The sequence below is a fragment of the Plecotus auritus genome (genome assembly GCF_963455305.1).
Source record: "Plecotus auritus genome assembly, chromosome: 6".
In the NCBI taxonomy this organism is placed as follows: domain Eukaryota; kingdom Metazoa; phylum Chordata; class Mammalia; order Chiroptera; family Vespertilionidae; genus Plecotus; species Plecotus auritus.
Window position 1 is genome coordinate 117,125,322 of NC_137773.1, and position 23,602 is coordinate 117,148,923.

Sequence of the window (23,602 nt, forward strand, 5' to 3'; positions counted from 1 at the left end):
GGCACGAGTGTGTGTGTGTGGGGGGGAGGGCTAAGGTATTACATAGAGTTATCCCCCCTATGTAATACCTTAATCAATAAAGAAAAAAGAAGAGCAGTGTGTCTCATCTCCCACAGCCCTTTATTTCTCTGCGACACAATTCTCAGTGATTTTCACAGCCAATTGTTAGAGGACTCCTTTTCCCAGCGCTAGTGCCCAGGGCTAAGGGGACCAGTCTGGGGCTAGGACCCCTTGCTCCTCACAGGGATCTCCAAAGCTGAGATATCCCTCCATTTTCTTAATCTCCATACCTACACCGTGAGACCTGCCTAGTCCACGTCTCCACCCCTCTTACCCGTCTTGAAGTGGCTTCTTCTTTATGTCCTTAGTTACAGGAATTCTGTTCAGCAATTCTTACATGGTTCTCAGTGATGGTTTTTCTATAATTTAGTTATAATTTGGATGTGATCAAGGGAGGAGGCCATCTCAGAGTTTACCTATTCCACCACCTTTACCAGAAGTAGGCATGAGCCATTTACTAACAGAATCTCTAATCTGTTTCTGCTCTCTGGAGGATGGGAGGGAGTTCTAAGCCTCTGATCATGGCTTGGTTTTTCTGGTGACCACTCCTATCCAGGAGTGCACCAAAGTTGTCTTATTAGAACAAAGGACACTCCTATCATCCTGGAAATTGCAAGGGATTTAGGAGCTCTGTGTAAAATGCCCCCATCACACCCATTACTCAGAAAATTACAAGGTTTTTTAAGAGCTCTGTCAGGAACAGGGTCAAAGACCAACTAGAACAAAAGATGCTGCTAGCAACCCTATCACCAAGAAATTACAAGAGTTTTAGGAACTCTGTGTCAGGAACTGGGGGCAGGGATCTAATATGTATTTTTCATATGTCACATATGCCTTATCTATTGACTGCCTACCCTTGATGAAGAGCATTTAGCTCCCTTTCACACAAAGTCCCAATCCCACCACACTTCTCATATACATGCTTTTCACCTCCCAGTACAGACACAAGCATACTGTTTAGGCCAATATGCAATGTTTTCTAATGATGGCCATGTAAACACCATTTCCAATTAAGCCATGGAGTGAATCAAGATACTTTCCCTTTATGCACAACTCTGTTTTCCTTGGAACTTATAGTTGTCTTTTTGCTGTTAGTTTGCTTAGTTTTCCATGTTTATGAAAATGCCATCCCCAGCCTCCTGGTTTGTTCCCGTCAGGGTGCCATGCCACTGTCCAAGACCCTTCCATGTGTCTCTGTGTGGGATCCCTGCTTCCTGAGGCCCACAGCTTGTTCTTGCTTCATGTACACCTGCATTTTGGTGGAGAACACTCTCCACTGGTTTCCTGAGAGAAAACTCAGAGGTAAATATTTTGAAACTATACAAATCTTAAAAAAAAAGTCTTCATTTAAAGTTCCAATATTATATTTATACAAAAACCAGAATTTTTTTTAACTTTCTTGGATTTAAAGAAGCTAACTTATCAAATGTATACATATACATTCATATATATTTATTGTGGTAACGCTGATTTATAACTTTGTGTAAGTTTCAGGAATGCGACATTATAATTTGACATTGTACTCACCACAAATAAAACCTAGTTCCCAACCATCACCATACAATTGACCACCTTTAGCTATTGCATCCTCCCTCCAGGTCCCCTTCTCCTCTGATAACTACTTATCTGTTATCTGCCTATATAAGTTTATCTTTTGGATTTTGTTTGTCTTATTTTTGTTTTTATATTCTACACATGAGTGAAATAATATGGTATTTGTCTTTATCCATCTGATTTATTTCCTCAAGGTCCATCCATGGTGTCCAAATGTCAGGATTTCACCTTTTTATGGTGAAATTGTATATGTGTATATGTGTACCATATACGTACAACGCTTAGGTTGTTTCCATATCTTGGCTATCTATATAATAAAGAGCCAGGGTCGTAACAACCATTACGACCAAAGGCTCGACCAGACCAGAAGTCAGTGTTGGGTTGTCCAGGAGACCCAGCACTGATTGGGGCCGCTGCTGGCACCCTGACCCAGCACTAACTTCCTAGGGGGCTGTGGATCAGGCCCGGAGAAAGGCCTGCAGAGAGAGAGGCAGGGTCTGATCCGTAGGTTCTGTGGCAGCTGTTGATCAGAACTTGCCTCTCTTTCTCTCCCAGCCTGGCCAACAGCCTCGCCTCCATTTCTCTCCAGGCCTCCACTGGGGCTGCTGATCAGCCCTGCCTTTCTGATCAGGCCACGTTGATAGGCCCAGAAATGCTGACTGGCATAGAAACTGACCAAACAGAACCAAATCTGGGTGAATGTAAGGAGCCAATGGTTTCCTAGGAGGCGGAGCTTTTGACGCTGACTGGCATAGAAACTGACCAATCAGAATCAAATCTGGGTCAATTGTGAGGAGCCAATGGCTATCTAGGAAGTGGAGCTTTTGACACTGACTGGCACAGGAACTGACCAATCAGAACCAAATTGGCCAGCAGAGCAGGGCAGTTGGGGGCGAGATCAAGCTAGCAAGGGAGGGCAGTTAGGGGTGATAAGGCAGGCAGAGGTAGTTGGGGGTGAGATCAGGCCAGCAGGGGAGGGCAGTTAGGGGCAATCAGGTAGGCATGCAGAGCCAGTTAGGGGCGATCAGGCAGGCGAGTGGTTAGGAGCCAGCAATCCCAGATTGTGAGAGGGGTGTCCGACCGCCGGTCAGACATCCCCCAAGGGGTCCCTGATTGGAGTGGGTGCAGGCTGGGCTGAGGGAACCCCCCCCCCCCCCCCGCTTCCATGCACAAATTTCATGCACCGGGCCTCTAGTTGTAAATAATGTTGCAATGAACACAGATGTGCATGTATCTTTGCAAATTAGTGTTGAAAATGTTTTTATTCTACCCATACACTTGATTTGTAGTTGGCTGGGTATGGAATTCTAGGTTGGAAATGAGTTTTAAAGACATTTCTCTAGTATTTTAGCAATTTCCCTATTACTATGGAGAAGTCTGAAGCCCTTCTGATTTTTGATCCCTTGGATGTGAACTTGATCTTCTTTTTATTCCTATTGTTCTAATAGTTGTATTTGTTGAACTCCTCTATTGAAATTTTCAGTGCAGTTATTATATCTTCAGCTCTATGATTTCTGTTTGCTACTTTCTTATATTTTATACTTGTAGTAAATTTTATTTTGTTTTAAATTTCACTTTGTTCATACATTATTCTCTTGACTTCAGTGACATCTTTATGACTGTAGTTTTAAATTCTTTATTTTAATAAATCTTTATTGTTTAGATTATTACAATTGTTCCTCTTTTTCCCCCCCATAGCTCCCCTCCACCCGGTTCCCACCCCACCCTCTGCCCTTACCTCCCCGCACTGTCCTCATCCATAGGTGTACGATTTTTGTCCAGTCTCTTCCCGCACACACCACATCCCTTTCCCCCAGAGAATTGTCAGTCCACTCCCTTTCTATGCCCCTGATTCTATTATATTCACCAGTTTATTCTGTTCATCAGATTTTTTATTCACTTGACTTTTCGATTCCCTTGTTGATAGATATGTATTTGTTGTTCATAATTTTTATCTTTACCTTTTTCTTCTTCCTCCTCTTATTAAAGAATACCTTTCAGCATTTCATATAATACTGGTTTGACAGTGATGAACTCCTTTAGCTTTTTCTTATCTGTGAAGCTCTTTATCTGACCTTCAATTCTGAATGATAGCTTTGCTGGGTAGAGTAATCTTGGCTGTAGGTTCTTGCTATTCATCACACTGAAAATTTCTTGCCACTCCCGTCTGGCCTGCATAGTTTCTGTTGAGAAGTCAGCTGACAGTCCTATGGGTGCTCCCTTGTAGGTAACTAACTGTTTTTCTCTTGCTGCTTTTAATATTCTCTCTTTGTTTTTTGCTCTTGGCATTTTAATTATGATGTGTCTTGGTGTGGTCCTCTTTGGATTCCTTTTGTTTGGGGTTCTGTGGGCTTCCTGGACTTGTAAGTCTATTTCTTTCACCAGGTGGGGGAAGTTTTCGGTCATTATTTCTTCAAATAGGTTTTCAGTATCTTGCTCTCTCTCTTCTTCTGGCACCCCCATAATTCAGATGTTGGTACACTTGAGGTTGTCCCAGAGGCTCCTTACACTATCTTCATATTTTTTTATTCTTTTTTCTTTTTGCTTTTCTGGTTGGGTGTTTTTTGCTTCTTTGTATTTCAAATCTTTGACTTGATTCTTGCGATGCTCTAGTCTGCTGTTGGATCTCTGTATATTATTTTTTATTTCAATCAGTGTATGCTTAATTTCTAGTTGGTCCCTTTTCATATCCTCGAGGGTCTCGCTAAATTTATTGGCCTTTTCTAGGAAATTCTTGAAAAACCTTATAACCGTGGTTTTGAACTCTATATCCAGTCATTTGCTTTCCTCCATTTCTTTCATTTGTGACCAGTTTCTTTGTCTCCGCATTTTGGCTGCTTCTCTGAGTTGGTAGAGTGGCTTTGTGTGCTAGGTGTCCTATAGGGCCCAGTGGCTCAGCCTCCCCAGTTACCTGAGGTGGACACTCTTGGTGCACCCCTATGTGGGCTATGTGCACAGTCTGGTTGTAGTTAAGCCTTGATTGTTGTTGGTATCACTGGGAGGAACTGACCACCTGGCCAATTGGCTGTGAGGATCAGCTGTGTCTATGCTGGGAGAACTTCTGTGCTGGAGACACCCTTATGAGACAAGACTTGCAAAAGCCTCTGTGCTCAGCTTGGATGGGGCGGAGTCTCAGGGCGGAGCAGACAGCCTTGGCTTCCCATCAGCTCTGCCCTATGAGGCCCCTGGGTCTCAGTGTCCCTCGGTAATTGCTGCAAGCACCTCTGAGAGAAAGCCACCCTCGAGTTTCACCCGCTGCCAGACAGTCCAGTTTCTCTCCGAATGAGTCTGGGTCCCCAGAGTCTTGCCCGGAACTGGAGTTCAGAGCAGTCGGGAGCTTTTGTCTCTCTCCCGATTGAGAAAGCCAGCCACGTACTCAGTTACCAGCCCTCTCCGCAAGCGCGCCTCTATACCTCTGCCTTCTGCAGCTCCTCTGAGTCTCAGTGTGCTTTTCTCTTTCCTTCTAGTTACAGAATTTCCATTCAGCCAGCCTTCCTGTGGTTCTGGATGATGTCCGTTTTGTCTTTTAGTTGTAGTTTTGAAATTGTTGTGCAAGGCAGCAGTTTAGGTGTTTACCTATGCCACCATCTTGGTTTCTCTGTAGGTTTAAATTCTTTTTCAAATAAAGTACTTATCTCCATTTCATTATGGTCTATTTTAGGGGGGTTATATTTGGAATATATTCTCATTTTCTTCATTTTTTTTTCTTTGTCTCTATACAGCAGATAAAACAGCCATCTCTCCTAGTCTTGAAAAAATAGTTTTATGTAGAAAATGAACCTTTTTGATCAGCATGGCCGATCCTCTTGATTATCTCTCAAACGTTTATGATTGTACAAACCACCTTCTTTGTTCTGACTGACTCCAATAGTTGAGGATGTGCCAAGATCCATTTTGATGGGGGTATTTTCTTGTTTGCCCAATGTGTAGGAGACCTCCAGCTAATTTCCAGAGTTCTTTCAGAGTGAATTCCTCTGTGTGTATCTGCAGATTTGGTGTGTCCATGGGAGGAGGGGAGTTCAGGAGGCTTCTATGTTGCCATCCTGAAAGTTCAAATCATTTTGCCTGATGCAGTGTGTCTTTTTTTTTTTTTTTTTTCATATAATGTGATAGTCTTTTGGTGGGAACTGCTGTCTTCTTAGTCTGGAAAATTTTCTTAAATTACTTTTACAGTTGCTTTTTATCAATTGTGTTCTCTGTTCTCTCTTCCCAAAGCCCCTATTTTTTTAATCCACACTCAAGAATATGTTTTTATTGATTTTAGAGAGGTATGGAGGAAGGGGGAGAGAGAGAGAGAGAAAGAGAGATAGGGAAACATCAACCAACTGCCTTCTGTATGCGACCCAACCTGGGATTGAACCACAACCTAAGCATGTGCCCTGACTGGAAGTCAAACCCACAACCTTTTGACAACACTCCAACCGACCTGGCCATAGCCCAAAGTCCTTATTTGTTGAGATGTTGGATTTATCCTCTAACTTTCTAATCATTTTATTGATATTATTGAATTAGTTTTTATTGTTTCTTCTTTTAATTTTACTTTCACAAAGATTTCCTCAGCCTTTTCTTTCAATTTTTCTATTGAGTTATTCATTTCTGTTATCATATTTTGAATTTACAAGAATTTATGTTTAATCCCGTTTCTTTTTTTTTTTTTTTTACAGAATCTTGTGTCTTTATATATTATCTTCTTTTATTTCTGAGGATACTAGTGATAATTTCTTTAGAAGTTTTATTCATTGTATACATATTATTTTCTCTAAGTTGATGTTTTCCCTTTGTTTTGACATCTGTCCTGTTAGAGGGTTTCTTCAAATTTCTAGTGATTGCTGATTTCTGTTAATATTTAAGAGCTGTTTGTAAAGGAGAAAAGAGAGAGAGAGCAAGAAATTGAAAATCTATTTGAAAAAACTTCCCTAATTTGGTCAAGAAAATAGACATACAATTCCAGGAAATGCTGAGTCCCAAACAAGAGGAACCCAAAAAGACCTAGATCAAAACAATTAAAATGCGCCGAAACTGGTTTGTCTCAGTGGATGGAGCGTCGACCTGCAGACTGAGGGGTCCCGGGTTCGATTCTGGTCAAGGGCATGTACCTTGGTTGCGGGCACATCCCCAGTGGGAGGTGTGCAGGAGGTAGCTGATCGATGTTTCTCTCTCATCGATGTTTCTAGCTCTCTATCCCTCTCCCTTCCTCTCTGTAAAATATCAATAAAATATATTTTTTAAAAAAACAATTAAGAGAAACCAAGATGGCGGCATAGGTAAACACCTAAACTGCTGCCTCGCACAACATTTTCAAAACTACAACTAAAAGACAGAACGGACACCATCCAGAACCACAGGAAAGCTGGCTGAGTGAAAATTCTACAACTAGAAGGAAAGAGAAAAGCTCACAGAGAATTGGAGGTACGGCAAAGGGTCTTTGTGCGCGCAGAGAGGAAGGGCGGCTGAGAGCCTGGCTGACTTTCTCTGGCGGGAGGGGGAAGGAAGCCCCCGACCGCACTGAACCCCAGTTCTGACTGCACTGAACCCCAGTTCTGGGCGAGCCCCTGGGGACCCACGCTCTTACGGGGGGAGTCTGGACTCTCAGGCGGAGACTCGAGCTGGGAAAGGCAGAAGTCTGAAGGCGCGCGCGTGCCAGTGCGCACAAAGGCTGCGGAGGTTGCCACAGGCTTTCCCTAGTGGAAGGGAGTCGGAGGCTCCTGACTGCACTGGGCCCCAGTTCTGACTGCACTGAACCCCGGTTCCAGGCGAGCCCCTGGGGACCCACGCTCTTCTGGGGGGAGTCTGGACTCTCAGGCGGAGACTCGAGCTGGGAAAGGCAGAGGTCTGAAGGCGCGCATATGCGCGCAAGGGCAAGGCTGACGGGAAGCCAAGACTGAGACTCCACCCCATCCAAGCTGAGCACAGAGGCTATTGCAATTTGGCAAGTCTAATCCTATAAGGTTGTCTCCAGCACCGAACTTCTTCCAGCATAGACACAGCTGATCCTTACAGCCAACTGGCCCGGAGGTCAATTCTTCCCAGTGATACCAACAACAATAAAGACTTAATTACAACAAGGCTGTACACACAGTCCACAAAGGGGTGCACCAAGAGTGTCCACCTCAGGTTAACTGGGGAGGCAGACCCACTGGGCTATATTGGAAACCTAGCACACAAATCTACCTTACCAACTCAGGGAAGCAATGAAAATGCGGCGTCAAAGAATCAGATCACAAACTAAAGAAATGGAGGAAAACAAACGACTGGATATAGAATTCAAAACCACGGTTATAAGGCTTTTTAAGAATATCCTAGAAAAGGCCAATAAATATAACGAGACCCTCGAAGATATGAAAAAGGACCAACTAGAAATTAAACATACACTAACTGAAATAAAAAATATTATACAGAGACCCAAAAACAGACAAGAGGAACACAAAAATCAAGTCAAAGAATTGAAATACAAAGAAGCAAAAAACACTCAACCGAAAAAGCAAGAAGCAAAAAAAAAATCCAGAAAGTTGAAGATAATGTAAGAAGACTCTGGGACAACTTCAAGCGTACCAACATCAGAATTATGGGGGTGCCAGAAGAAGAGAGAGAGCAAGATACTGAAAACCTATTTGAAGAAATAATGACCGAAAACTTCCCCCACCTGGTGAAAGAAATAGACTTACAAGTCCAGGAAGCCCACAGAACCCCAAACAAAAGGAATCCAAAGAGGACCACACCAAGACACATCATGATTAAAATGCCAAGAGCAAAAGACAAAGAGAGAATATTAAAAGCAGCAAGAGAAAAACAGTTAGTTACCTACAAGGGAGCACCCATACGACTGTCAGCTGACTTCTCTACAGAAACTATGCAGGCCAGACGGGAGTGGCAAGAAATTTTCAATGTGATGAATAGCAAGAACCTACAACCAAGATTACTCTACCCAGCAAAGCTATCATTCAGAATTGAAGGGCAGATAAAGAGCTTCACAGATAAGAAAAAGCTGAAGGAGTTCATCACCACCAAACCAGTATTATATGAAATGCTGAAAGGTATTCTTAAAGAAGAGGAAGAAGAAAAAAGTAAAGAGAAAAATTATGAACAACAAATACATATCTATCAACAAGCGAACCTAAAAATCAAGTGAATTAAAAACCTGAGGAACAGAATAATCTGGTGAATATAATAGAATCAGGGGCATAGAAAGGGAGTGGACTGATAATTCTCAGGGGGAAAGGGGTATGGGGGGGTTCATGAAGAGACTGGACAAAAATCATACACCTATGGATGAGGACAGTTGGGGTGAGGTAAGGGCAGAAGGTGGGGTGGGAAATGGGTGGAGGGGAGCTATGGGGGGAAAAAGGAGAAATAATTGTAATAATCTGAATAAATATTTATTAAAAAAAAAACAATTAAAATGCAAAAGGTTAAAGACAAAGAGAGACTTTTAAAAGCAGCAAGGGAAAAACAGTCAGTTGCCTACAAGGAAGTGCCCATATGACTATCAGCTGATTTCTCAACAGGAACTTTGCAGACCAGACGGGAGTGGCAAGAAATATTTAAAGTGATGAAAAGCAAGGACCTTACAACCAAGACTATTCTACCCAGCAAAGCTCTCATTTAGAATCAAAGGACCTGTAAAGTGTTTCCCAGACAAAAAAAAGCTAAAGGAGTTCATCACCACAAAATCCGTATTACATAAAATGTCAAAGGGTCTTCTTTTAGAAGAAGAAAAAAATTAAAAATATGAACAATAAAATAAATATATATCTATCAACAATTGAATCTAAAAAACAAAATAAACAAACAAGCAGAACAGAAACGGATTCATAGATACTGAAAACATTTGCCAGATGGGAGAGAGGCTGGGGAGATGGATGAAAAAGGTGAAAGAATTAAGAAGTACAAAGTGGTTGTTACAGAATAGTCATGAAATGTAAAGTACAGCATAGGGAATATAGTCAATAATATTCTAATAATTATGTATGGTGTCAGATGGGTGTGAGATTTATTGGGATGATCAGTTGGAAAGTTATGTAATGTCTGAAAAATCAATGAGGTATACACCTGAAACATATAATAATGTATGTCAACTGTAATAGAAAAAAATTTTTTAATTGTTAAAAAAAGAAAACTCTCAGGACAAATTTATAGGTCAAGACTATAAGCAATTTTATCCTACCTCTCTTGACTATATATTCTTCCCTAACTCCCTCCTTGAACATGGATGCTTGTGCGTGAGGCAAGTGTTGGGAGCCAGAAAGACACCAGACATTATTATAATCTTGGAACTTATTGAAACTTGGTTAAAAAGCCTTTCTCCCTGGGTGAGGCCTGTATAGTGCCTTAACCTTAACCTAACTCACATGGCCAAGTATCTGCAGACTCTCCAACCCAATGATCTCAGTCATATTTTACATATCTCTAGGATCCCCAGTGGAGTACATTATTGAGGACATAGGTCTTTGTAATCAAATAGGCACAGTGTGTAACATCTATATAATAAAAGCCTAAGCGACCATTATGGTAAAACAACCAGAACAACTGGTTGCTATGATGTGCACTGACCACCAGGGGGCAGACGCTCAATGCAGGAGTTGCCCCCTGGTGATCAGTGCATTCCCACAGGGGTAGTGCTGCTCAGCCAGAAGCTGGGCTCACAGCTGGCAAACGCAGCGGCGGTGGTGGGAGCCTCCCCTGCCTTTGTGGCAGCGCTAAGGAACAGTGAGCTGAGCAGTAAGGAGCAGCGAGCAGGCAGGTGATAAGGATTGAGGGGTCCCAGACTGCGAGAGGGCACAAGCCGGGCTAAGGGGACCCCTCCCCACCCCCCAGTGCATGAATTTCATGCACCGGGCCTCTAGTAATATATAAATCCATTATAAACATCTCACTAATTCTTATTAAGTGGGGAAAAAGTGATGTGAATGCATGAAACTCAATTATTTCCTTTACTAATGGAAAAGGAAAAAGTCCTACAATTTTAATTTTTTGTAATTGGCATATCGTTTTACTATAAATACTTTAAGCTTCTGAATTACCTGCAGCTTGGAGGGCTTAATCAAGCCATCTGAAGTTCAGTGTGCACCAGTAATGGTCTTGCTCTAAGGACCATTCTTCACAGAACTAGAACAGTAAATGTCCATTGATATTTAGGACTTCAGATATCCTGACTTGGTGAGACCTAAATTCCAGTGATTGCACTTGAAAATCTTGAGTTGCAAAGACTTGTGCTCTGATCATTCTCATAGTATGAGAATCTTACCCGAGAAAGGGTTTCTTCCACAGGTATGAGGTAGGTGTGACCCCTTCAGAAAAACGGGTAAGGCTGTGCTTCTCAGTCAATTGACAAACCACCTGCAGAATGTTACACTTGAGGGTTTCCGTCTTCTCTGTGCTGCTTTAGCAGCACACCTGATTTGGTTTTATAGTGATGAATTTCAAGGAAAACATCACCTAAATTTTATTTCAGATTACATCTCTCTGATGCCCAAAAATGTCAAGTTCATAATCTGCTATCATGATATGACTCAGAAAAGGGAAATGTCCTGTCAATCACAATCTCTATTATTTTTAAGGACCTCTAGTTTCTATTATCAAAAGCAGAATGCCAGAACCCATTTGTTATTGAAAATTGAACACTTACTTAGCTGGATGAATAAAAACCATCATGTGGTAAGTTTATTTTTTTTAATTCAAGGTCAAGGAGAAAATGTGTTGCTAATGTTTTTTGGATAGGTTGGAGAGACAATTTTCCAACAGTAAATTTGGCTATATACAAAATGAAGACAATAAGCAGAAATCTGACAACTTTTTTCTCATCTTCTTAAATGGTATTTAGTTTTAAAATCACCAACCTAGAGATTTAGTGTCAATTTGAGGTTGTTTTTTCTTACCCCCATTTTAATACATTTAATCCCATCTGACAACATATATAATCCCATCTGGTCTTGTTCTCACAGGTTCTGTGTAAGAAATGCTAAAAACCCCACCTGCCATTTAGGGTTTCAGACCAACAGATGGTAAAACTTCCCTGTGTGGATACCTCCCAGGCACCCCAAAATCACATTCATCTCCCCTGTTACGAAAACAGATTTTTCTCTAGACTCTTCCATCTCTAAATAGCACCACCAATCACTGAACCATAAGAAATGGCTTTTTTTTTTTTTTTGTAGGTCATAAATAGCTGAATATTGGCAATTTCAAACAGATCAACCTTTTCAGACCAGAAATCTGGGTGAAATCCCTCTTACCTCACTTCCCTTCAACTCTTACAACAAGCCAGTCATAAAAACTGATAAATTCTATTTCTCAAGCAGTTTCTAAATCCATCTCTAAAGCAACCACTACAGCACAAGTCATCATTGATTGGCCTCAGCAATCAATGAGGTTCATCCAGCTAAGTAAGTGTGCAATGACCAGTGTGTCCTCTTTAAACCACATGTTAGATCATCCCACTTCTATGCTAGAAACCAGTCCACACCCCTCCCTGCCCTGCACACAGAGCAGACGCTCAGCAGGCCTCCAGAGCCCACAGCTCTGCCCTTCAGTCCCACCTCATTCTGTTTTCTGGTTACTGTACTCTTATTTTCTCAATATGTTCCTTGAGAGTCTTGGTTTTTATATATGTTCAATAATTTTTTCTATTTAGGATTTTTAAAAATGAAATTGAAACATTTAATTACCTTAAAAAATTCAAAATCAAAAGGCTGTACCAAAACTCTGGACCTTTTCTGAATTATTCCCTAGCCTGGCTACATCTAGTGGTAGTTACTGTTATAAGAAAAATAACAATAGTCAAAGCTAATATTTACTGAGGGTCAAGCTGACAGAGCAAATTGAGGTGCAGAACAACAGGGGGGCTGTGAGGTTTGCAGAGCTAGTAAATGGTATGCGTCAGAAAGACCCATCATTCAAAACATGCTTTGGGTGCTCTCAGCCCCTCAATCTTTGGGAAAGACAACCTTTCAAATGCAAGGACCCTCTCTCTACACCCTGAAGATTAAGAGCAGCGACTACAGACAGATCCAAGAGACACGTTTTTAGCTGTAAAATGCCTCTAAATGTGCTGCAGTTAATCCCACTCCATTTCCAGGAGCAATTCTCTCTCAAGCGGCACCTCATTGAAAGCAGGGTTCCTACCGGGAGGAAGAGTCTCTGGGCAGCGCAGGGTTTGAACAGCTTCCTCCACTCCTGGGGGTTTCCCGCGGAAAATGTGATGGGGTAGATTCTGTGCACAAACTTCTCCGTATACGAGTCAGGCCACTGCTGTAACTGAAAAACATGGAAGTCAAGGGGAGGGTGATCAGACCCCCAGAAATATGGAAATCACCTGAAGCTTCTGAATGCTCAAATGGAATGTATTCCAGCAACTTACATAAAAAGTCTAACTATGTCACCACTTTTGATGCTCGCTGAGGAAATACCATTGCTATGATTAAAAAGTAACTTCCAGAGGTGGCAAGGGTGACGGGAAACACGTAAACATGGTGAGGACAGTACAAATCGAGCAAACTTTCAAGAGGGAAATTGGGAAAGTAGTAAAAACAAATCCTCAAAGATAAAGATACAGAACTTTTACCAAAACCTATTTTGATAGGAAAGAAAAACCACACACACACTTAATGCTCTTAATTCATTATTATAGAAATATGCAATGGACTACTGTACAGTTAGAATAAAGTAGAGCTATATGTGCTGACATGAAAATAATGGTTGATATTTAGTTAGGTTTTAGGAAAAGCGAGAAAGCAAGATATTGAAAACCTATTTGAAGAAATAATGACCAAAAACTTCCCCTACCTGGTGAAAGAAATAGACTTACAAGTCCAGAAAGCACAGAGTCCCAAACAAGAGGAACCCAGAGAGGCCCACACCAAGACACATCATAATTAAAATGCCAAGGGCAAAAGACAAAGAGAGAATCTTAAAAGCAGCAAGAGAAAAGCAGTTAGTTACCTACAAGGGAGTGGCCATACATTTTAATAGTTGAAAAAATAAAAACAAGAGTAATATTTTGTGATGTGAAAAACCACATGAAATTTGAATTCCAGTGTTTATAAATAAAGGTTTTATTGGCGCTCAGCCACACCCATTTGTTTATGTGTTTCTATGGCTGCTTCCACAGTGAAAGCAGAGACAAGTGACCGCGATGTGCAGCCTGCAGAGCCTGAAACAGCTGCCAGCTGGTCTCTCCCAGGAAAAGCTGTCCAGGCCCTGTTTTAGAAGTAACTCAGTCATCGAAGTATCAGTCAGACAAGAGAGAATATAGGATCTGATCCTATTTCTGATGTTAACAAGAAAAAAGAAAAATAACTAAATATACCAGAACTATTGTCCCTGAGCATTAGTATGATGGTTAATGTTTTTTCATTTATGATTTTATGACTTTTTTTTCAATGTATATATACTGCTTATATAAAAGTTTTCAAAAAAACACATAACATTGGGAACACATTAAATTTGCAACTTTAAGATGGATATTTGGGCTCTGGACAGGTAGCTCAGTTGGTTAGAGCATCGTCCCAATGCGCCAAAGTTGGTTTTGATCCTGGGTTGGGACACATACAAGAAGCAACCAATGAATGTATAAATAAGTGAACAAATTGATGTTTCCCTCCATCTACCCCCCTTTCTCTCTCTAAAAATCAATCAATAATTTTTTCAAAGGATGGATATTCAGGAGAGAAATCTCAGAATGAGAAAGAGTAGGAGTGATAGTCAAAGTGCTTGACAAATGGCTTATGAAGGGCCTGACCAATCAGAGCCACAGCAGGACAGATATTCAATACAACTGCAGAGACAGCCAGGACTGAGACCAGGTTAGCCATCCAGGGCAACAGGACCCAGCAGCCAGCACACACACTGGCAGACCCCAGAGCATTGGTGCCTGTACAGCCCACCATCAGCCCTGGTGGGGCACAGGAGGTCCCGGCTCGACTGGTTTCCTTAACAACTTGATCCTTACCAGCCTATCTTCTAGAAGGTTATCCACCTTTGTCAATCTATGTCTTTTAACTGAAATATTCAGGCCATTCACAGTTTCACTATGCACACATAGGAATAGTTGCTGATTGCAAACACTGGATGCTCCTATTGACACTTCCTCCATGGCAATCACACACACACACACACACACACACACACACACACACACACTCACACACACACGGGCTGTCGCTGCCCCACTGTCCCTGCCAGAACGGATTGGTGGCCATCCCCCTTTCTGTGTCCCATTATTTTCTAATACTGAGTCTAAGGCAGGAGCATAGGGGAGCCAAATCTAAATCACATGTCTGATCCCAAGCTTCCTGAAGAGTCCAGGAAGTCAATCAACTGTTATTTTCAGCTTCTATTTCGGGAGGTGACAAAGATAAATAAAACTTTAAAATATTAAAGATCTACGATGTAGAAGGTAAGTATCACCATATTTAAGCAGATTTAAAATAAATTCTACTTAAATAAAGCTCACTCACAATGCAACTTCCAAAGGAATAATGATGGCGAGTAGCTTTTTTTTTTACCCTGAGGTATGTGACTTTGCACTTCCCAGGAAGTTACTACAAGAAACTTTAGATATTCCCACAATGCTGCTGTGCTGGCACTTACAGCTCTGAGCAGTGGCCTAACCTGCCCTCCACCTTCCTTGTGGCTGAGGAGAAACCGCTGCTGACCCTCAGCTAACACACTGCCCCACATCTAGGAGATGTTCCCAGAACCTTTGTGGAATGAGAGAATATATAGATGACCAGACCCACCTCACAGTTACACTCTGCAATAAGCAGAGCAAGCATCATGTGTCCCCTTTGTGTATCCATCTACCATGGGTTTGCTACAAAGACACTGGAACTGAGAATTCAGTGACTTGTGTAAGAGCCAAGATTTTAAATCAAAACTGGCACCACAGTCCAAGTATGAAAAAAAAGGGATGACACCATAGGTCCTGCCCAACTTTTAACATCCAAGTATAATTTCCTTCATTAGTTGGGCTTCATGGGTCTAACAAAGACCTGAGGAAATGAGCCATCAAATGGGTAAAGGCATCAAGAAATTCAAAATGTGGCACAACTTCACATGTGTCTGCAATGATTTCATCCATGTAATTTGCTCCTGATTACCCCAAAACTTAGTAATTTTGTATTTATTATGCTCATGGGTCCCATGGTCCAGGAGTGTGGACAAGGCCCAGAAGGGACAGCTTGACCCTGCTCCACAATATCTGGGCCTTAACTGGAAGCCCAGAAGGGGGAGCTGGAATCACCTGGAGGCTCACTTGCCCACAATGTCTGGTGGGAGAGGGGAGTTATTGGCTGGAACTCGGGTCTCTCTCTGCATGGACCTCTGTGTGTCATCTCTCCGTGCAGGCTATCTGGGTTTCATCACAGTGTGGTGGCCAGGCTCCGGGGCAGGCATCCCGAGAAGAACCAAGCAGAAGCCATCTCCTTTCTATGACCGAGACTCAGTTGTCACATAGCATTACAATGTCTCATACCCTATTTTATATGAACATACATATTACGTATGTAGATGTGTATGTATTAGCTATTGCCTTATAACAAACTTAGTAGCTCAACACCAAAAGCATTGATCTCAGATAGTTCCTTAGGGCAGGAACCTGTGAGCTGCGTTGTTCTGGCTCAAGGCTTCTTGTGAGGCTGCAGCCCAGGGGCTGAGCTGCAGTCATCCTGACCCGCGTAGTCAGCTGGTTGTTAATAACAGGAAGGAGCAGAGCGAAGGCCAGATACCACAGGCATGTCACTTGGAGCTTCACCAGGAAGCTGCAGTTTCACTCTCCCCGGCGGCCAACAAAGAGGAGGCAGATGCATGCCCAGTGAAGTTGGGGGACTAGGGAAGGTGCTGACAGCAGCTGGCTCCCCCAGAGAAAGGGGTCAGGAGAGAAAGAGAATGCAAACAAGTTGGAAGGGGCCACGCCTTTTTAAACCTAGTTCTGAAGTGGAATAGCATCACTTCTTCCCTATGTTATTGGTCACACAGACCAAGCTGGCTCAGTGTAGGAGGGAAATACAGAGGGAGGGAGTAACAGAAGGTGGGACACGCGGGCCTCTGAGAAATACAACCTGCCCACATACGTGGTCACACAGCCACACCTTCCTCCTCCTGACCTTGTGTGAAGTGGAAGTTTATATTTTGTTTGGCTCCATCCTCTCGCCCCAGCTTCCTGCATGAGGAGGGACTCAGTAAGCACTTGTCCAGCAGGTGTTATACAAGACGTGGCTAATGTTTGCTCATGGCCAGTGTGCTCCTTTCCTGCACATGGAGTACTTCTCAGCCCCCTCGCAACACTTCTAGACAAATGAATGGATGCAGAGAAGACGTGCTGCTGTCAAGCAGAGGGACTAAAAAGCAGTCGTGATGCGCTGTATCTTCTCCTTGAGAGGAGACCCAGGGCTTAGAGGCCTCAGGCTCCGCAGGCGCACCAGAGCACAGCTGGTCTGCACGAGAGACAGCAGCCATGGGATTCTCCGGGAGCGGCCACTGCAGCCTGGCCTGGCTGGGTCCATCACAGATCTGTCATCTCGGCCATCAGTCCCGCTGGCCCCAAGTTGCAGATGAGAAAACTGAAGCTCAGAAAGGCCACGAGATTTTGTCACTCAGTATGTAAAATAGGAACATGATTGTTACTTTTACACATCTTCATTATGAGGATTAAGTAATAGTCAACCATAAACCCTTGACAAATGCTTATTATGACTTCCAGCATTTCCAGACCACAGCTTCAGACCAGCTACATATGTATGTTTCCATGATTCTTCTTCCCCCTTACCCTGACTCAGTTTTCAAAGCATTTTGCAAACATATTCAAATCCCCAAGAATATCTGTTCCCCTGGCTTCTCTTGGAGAAGATGTCACAGGTTTTTTCTTTAGGAAACATTTTCCAGCTTCCTGTTGCTACTAGCCTTTCTCTGCCCCACCTGCTGCTTGGGCGTGTCTCACCAGCTGCTTGGCCATGTCTCACCTCGTGGCAGGCGGCAGCACTGCTGGCTCAGGAAGCAGGTCCCGCACAGAGCCAGCGAGAGTGGCATCCGGAACTCACAGACTTTCAGGGAAAACAAAGCTCGCTCTGCAGGAACACGCGTGCAGGACTGCGGAGGGGCGTTTCCCAAGCGCTCTCATGTGCTGGCTAAAGAACCATTATTCATTCCTCAGCACAGAAACAGTCAAATAAATGATGGCTCAGCCACATAGTTAACTACTCCAGGGGTGGGCAAACTTTTTGACTCGAGGGCCACAATGGGTTCTTAAACTGGACCGGAGGGCCGGAACAAAAGCATGGATGGAGTGTTTGTGTGAACTAATATAAATTCAAAGTAAAGGAGTGGAGGGAAGAGCAAGAGAACCAGATAGAACAGCCGGATCCGGCCCGCGGGCCGTAGTTTGCCCACGGCTGTACTAGGCAGTCACTGAAAAGGATGATGCAGAAATGTAGGGATCCTGACCCAGAGAGGAAAAGCAAGTTCCAGGAGAACTCTGAGAGATAATCCTGATTTTGTAAAATAAATATATGTTAAGTTAGGTACATAACTGTGCATGCATTATTATGTGCCTATATACTAGTACAGTGGTCGGCCAACTCATTAGTCAACAGAGCCAAATATCAACAGTACAACGATTGAAATTTCTTTTGAGAGCCAAATTTTTTAAACTTAAACTTCTTCTAATGCCACTTCTTCAAAATAGACTCGCCCAGGCCGTGGTATTTTGTGGAAGAGCCACACTCAAGGTGCCAAAGAGCTGCATGTGGCTTGCGAGCCGCAGTTTGCCGACCACAGTACTAGTACATGTATGTATACAGTATACACATATACACACCCACACGGATAAACACACATACACACACCTGTATATGGGAAAACACATATAGAAGAATTACTCTAAATTGCTAATTCTGATACTTTCTTGGGTAGGACTGAAAGGTAGCAAAGATCCACATTTAGTTTATAACCCCTATATTATTTGAATTTGTTTTAATTAACATGTATTACTTATTTATAACATACACTACAGAGTACATCAATGAACATAAACTATCCGTCTCCCAAGTGAGAACAATGTTCATAATTCCAAGAGGGATCAAGCTCTGGGGCAAATGCTTTAAGTGCATCATCTCAATTAATCCTCACAATGCTTCTATCTACAGGTGTAATTACCCCTGTGTGGGAACCACGCCAATGAGAGCACAGAGGCCTTGTTATTCATATACCAGGATGTTCAAGGCTGTTCTGGCATAAGTCTAATCGGGGTGCCCAAGGCCAAGATACCACGAGCGGTGCAAGGACATACGGTACACTGTGCCTTTCTGTAACCCAAATGATTGATGTCACTGTTGGCAGCTAGCCTGCTTTGTCTCTGGATTAATATACAGGTTACTGACCAGTTAGTCTGCAAGAGAGCAGCTGGGCAAAGCAGAGGCAAGAGAGCTCAGAGAAGGAGAGGCAGTAGCACAGAGAATGTACCAGTAGCTCCTATGTGTGCAGTAGAGGAGAGCTCGGAAGGAGCTGAGCTGGTGCTGCTATGATGGAAGGCTAGGAGCTCACAGAGAGCTCAGATACAGCTGCCATGTTACCCCGCCAGTGTGCTGGGCAGGGAGACAGGAGAAGCTGCTGAGCCAGAGAGGCCATGAGGCTGCAGCTCAAAGGGAGAGTGCAGGTGCTATTGCTGTGTAAAGCTTTAGGTTTAGAGGCAGGGTGCAGCTGCTCAGATAACAGCTGTGGGTACAGAGACTAATGCTGCTTTATGGGAAAGACATGTATTTACCAGCTGGTGTGCGGCTGCCTGCCTGTATGGGCTTTGCTGTGAAGAACTGTCTTGTCTGATAGTTATGTGACCACTGGCTCCTGCAATAAAGACTCATCCTTATACACTCACAATCTCTCATGGCTTCTCCGTCTTCACCGCCGCCGAGAAAGAATTGATCTGCTGTCTAGTGAGCAGAGGATAAAGGGGGACTTGGCTTAAGTTCCCAACAGTGAGTGTAGTGGGCAGGGTTCGAGAAGGAACCAGCCCTGGCGTAGTCGGAGGAGTTGAGAAGAATATACTCGGAGAAGCAGTGCTGAGCAGAGCCCCTGCTGGCTGACACCCTGTGTTACAGATAATGACAGTGAGGCTCAGGGTCAAGGGTGCAGAGTCACACACTTGAATGTGCAGCAAAATACATCTGTGAACAGGATATGCTTTTCCCAAAATGCAGCCCAGCTGACTTGGCACATATTATGCTGCGCTTTCTGCAAATTCACCTGCTTATCAAACTGGGGCTTCAGAGATTCTTCTGTGAAAATGTGGAAGTGCATCTTCCTGTGGCTGAAGAGCACGGCTGACTTCAGCATGACCAGTGTTTCCTCCAGCCGGTTGCCGCAGGCCACCACAGCCAGGTGCATCCAGAGCTTAGGGGGCAGCACGGCATGGAAATTCCTGGGTTCTCCAGGTCTCCTAGAAAGAATACAAGTTAAAGCTATTCCTAAACTTATAAAGAACAGCCAGTAAATGCTTGGAACATTTCAAAACATGAGCAGGCACACTATGCTATATTTTATAAGGTGATAAGCAGACAACTCTTCTTGTTCAGAGAACAATACCATGTATCCAGCATTGACCCTGGCAGTGGCAGGATGTCACAGTTAGGGCTGCGGGAGGGGTCTGGGACTTCCATGCCAACACCCAGCTGTCTGGTGCCTGCTGGCTGCCACTGGCCCGGCTGGGAAATAGCATCGTAACCTTGACAGCTGTGACAGGGGCTGGGAAGCTCTCTTCACAGGGGCCATGGAAATTAGATTTGAATGCAACTTGAGTAAGAGGGTAGGACATGGCTTTTCTCGTGTGAAATGAGCAACTTGCTAGTCTCATAATCTGGGTGGTGTTAGGTTGTGGGGGTGCATGACCACGGAACCAAAGGAAAAGCACACGAGTCCGGGAGGTGAGCACAGGAACCCACTCAGTGCCTCTATCACCTGCTGGGAGAGTCACGAAGAAACGGCGTTAATCTAACAATCTCACTCACAATGGCGGAGGTGGTATGTGTGAAATTCAACTTTCAGTATGAAACTGATATTAGTGAGAAACAGGCAGATGAGGGTGCAAGATAAGCTGAAAATTACCAAGAAATCAAATACCCAGTTAACAGCTGAGAGGGGACTAGGATCCAAGAGTCCTGCTATTTCATCATAACAAAGGATTTGTTCCAGATGAGGGGATGATGCCACGCTCAAACACAGTACTGAGAAACAATCCGGCACGTGGGAGAAGGGGGCCCAGAGAGGGCCTGAGACAAAGGAAACTAATGTATTCGAGCAAAAGATGCAGACAGGGAAGCCTGGATGTCGGAGACTCCGCCCTTCTGAAACTTGAGCTCAGCGAGCTGCAGCTGACCATGGGAGGTGGGCAATTTGCTTCTGATTCCTTTCCCCAGAAAGAAAGTTAAAGACGTGGGCGGAGCTTGCTGGGCAGCTTCCTAATCCTATCACTCAGGAGCATGCTCAGCGAGCCAGGATGCAGAAAGTCCCTCAGAGTCCACTAGTTTTGGTGATCACTGGAAAAGACAGCAGCGAGGTCCTAAGTCTCTCCCTAAATTATCCACCTCTCTTCACTCTCCCGTTGAAGGCCACCGTCCTCCTTCCCCTTCATAACTGGGACAGCTCCTTTGTGAGTGCAAAGGTGACTGCAGCACAATAAGGTATTTTGAGAAAAAGACAGACATAACTTTTATTACAGTACTAGAGGCTGGTGCACAAATGTGTGCACGGGTGGGGTCCAGCGCCCTCCCCAATCCAGGTGATCAGGGCGGGCCAGATGGGGAGATGGGCTGCAGGCCGTTGGCTGGCCAGCCAGCCCCCTGGTTGAACTCCCAGTGGAGGGGACAATTTGCATATTAGCCTTTTATTATATAAGATATTTTTATAATTGTTCTATTTTATTATTTGTTGTTAATCTCTCACTGTGCTGAATTTATTAATTAAACTTTATCATGGGCATGTATGTACAGGAAAGAACATGTATAAGTAGTCCCTCTCTATCTAGGGCAGATATGCTCTAAGACCCCCCCATGGATGCTGAAAACCATGAGGAGAACTGAACCCTATCCATATGTTCTAAGCACTTCACAGCACCTCTTTGGCAGATCCAGATTGCCAGCATCACTACTCTTGCATTTTGGAGGCATTATCCATATATATAAAGAGCCAGCGACTGGAATGCCATAATGAGCGGAACCGCCGGTGGCTATGACGCCCACTGCCTGCCCTTGCAGAGTTACATTGGCCAGCCAGATTCAGGGGTAGGGCCGGCAGCCAACCTCCTGCAGCCCCTCCCCCAGCCAGTCCCACTCCTGATTGGACTCTCCCACCCTGATCAAGGGTGGGGTGGCTGGCCTACCACCCCTCGGCCCTTCCCCCCGGCAGGCCCCGCCCCTGATCACACCCCCAACCCCAATAGGAGGCGGGGCCTGCCAGTCAACCTCCTGCAGCCCCTCCCCCTGACCAGCCCTGTCCCTGATGGGCCCCCACCACCCCAATCAGCCCACAGCCCCTCCCCCCAGCCAGCTCCATCCCCAATCGGCTCCCCCCACTGCAATCAGGGGCAGGGCCAGCCAGACAACCACCCATGTCCCCTCGCCCAGCCAGCTGGCCTCTGATTGGCCCCCACCTCATTTGGGTGTGGGGTCTGCTTGCCCACTGCCCACAGCCCCTCCCCATGGCCGGCCCCACCCCGGATCAGCCCCCACCACCCTGATCGGCCCACAGCCCCTCCCCCCAGCCAGCTCAGCCCCTGATCATTCCCCCCACACCAATTGGGGCTGGCTGGCCAACCTCCCACAGCCCCTCCTCCAACAGCTGACCCCCAATCGGCCCCCCCACCCCAATTGGGGGCAGGGGGTGGGGCTGGCCGGCCAACCTCCCACGGCCCCTCCTCCAACCGCTGACCCCCAATCGCCCCCCCCACCCCAATCACCCATGGCCCCTCCTCCCAGCCGGCCTGGCCCTGATCCAGCTCAATTGGGGAGGGCTGGCCTGCCAACCTCCTGCATCTCCTCCTCCAGATGGGCCCAGCCCTGATCTGCCCCAATTGGGGCCAGGTTGGGTGGACCCCACCTGTGCACAAATTCATGCACTGGGCCTCTAGTCCTATATAATAAAGAGGTAGTATGCAAATTGACTGTCATGCCCTTGCATAAGATGACCACCCCCATGTGGTCACAAGATGGCCACCACAAGATGGCTGGCAGGGGAGGGCAGTTGTGGGTGACCAGGCCAGCAGGGGAGGGCAGTTGGCGGCGACCAGGCCTGCAGGGGAGAGAAGTTGGGGGCACCCAGGCCTGCAGGGGAGGGCAGTTGGGGGCGACCAGGCCTACAGGAGAGGGCAGTGGGGGGAACCAGGCCTACAGGAGAGAGCAGTTGGGGGCAACCAGGCCTGCAGGGGAGGACAGTTGGGGGTTATTGGGACAGTAGGGGAGGGCAGTTGGGGGCAATCGGGCCGGCAGGAGAGCAGTTAGGCGTCAATCAGGCTGGCAGGGGAGTTGTTAGGGGGTGATCAGGCTGGCAGGCAGAAACAGTCAGGGGCAATCAGGCAGGCAGGCAGGTGAGCAGTTGGGAGCCAGCAGTCCCAGATTGGAGAGGGTGCAGGCTGGGCTGAGGGACACCCCCCTCCCCAGTGCACTAATTTTGGGCACCGGGCCTCTAGTTAAGTATAACAAGGGCTACTTGAATACAAGTATTTTGATACCCTTACAGTCAATCTGATGATCAAGACGGCTATAAGTAACTAATGAACATCTATTATAATAAAAGCATAATATGCTAATTAGACCAGACAGCCGAACGACCTTCTGGACAAAGCTGGGGCTGCGAGGGCCAAGGCAAGCTCTCATGGCCGTGAGGTCTGAGCCCCTTGCACAAAGTTCATGCATTGGGCCTCTACTATAACATATACAGCATGGATACACTGGATAAAAGGATGATTCATGTCCTGGGTGGGATGGAGAAGGACAGCAGGAGAGTT

General features: G+C 44.9%; 1 protein-coding gene across 2 annotated transcripts in view; it reads right to left on the reverse strand.

Annotated features, from left to right (window-relative positions):
• Positions 1-23,602, reverse strand: part of GXYLT2 (glucoside xylosyltransferase 2) — a 155,828-nt gene that overhangs the window by 97,125 nt on the left and 35,101 nt on the right. For both annotated transcript variants that reach the window (XM_080671933.1, XM_080671934.1), the window contains 2 exons: positions 19,849-20,041; positions 12,736-12,867 (listed from right to left, as the gene is read on the reverse strand). In XM_080671933.1, the coding sequence (XP_080528059.1) occupies positions 12,736-12,867; positions 19,849-20,041 (325 nt within the window). The remainder of the gene's footprint in view (positions 1-12,735; positions 12,868-19,848; positions 20,042-23,602) is intronic.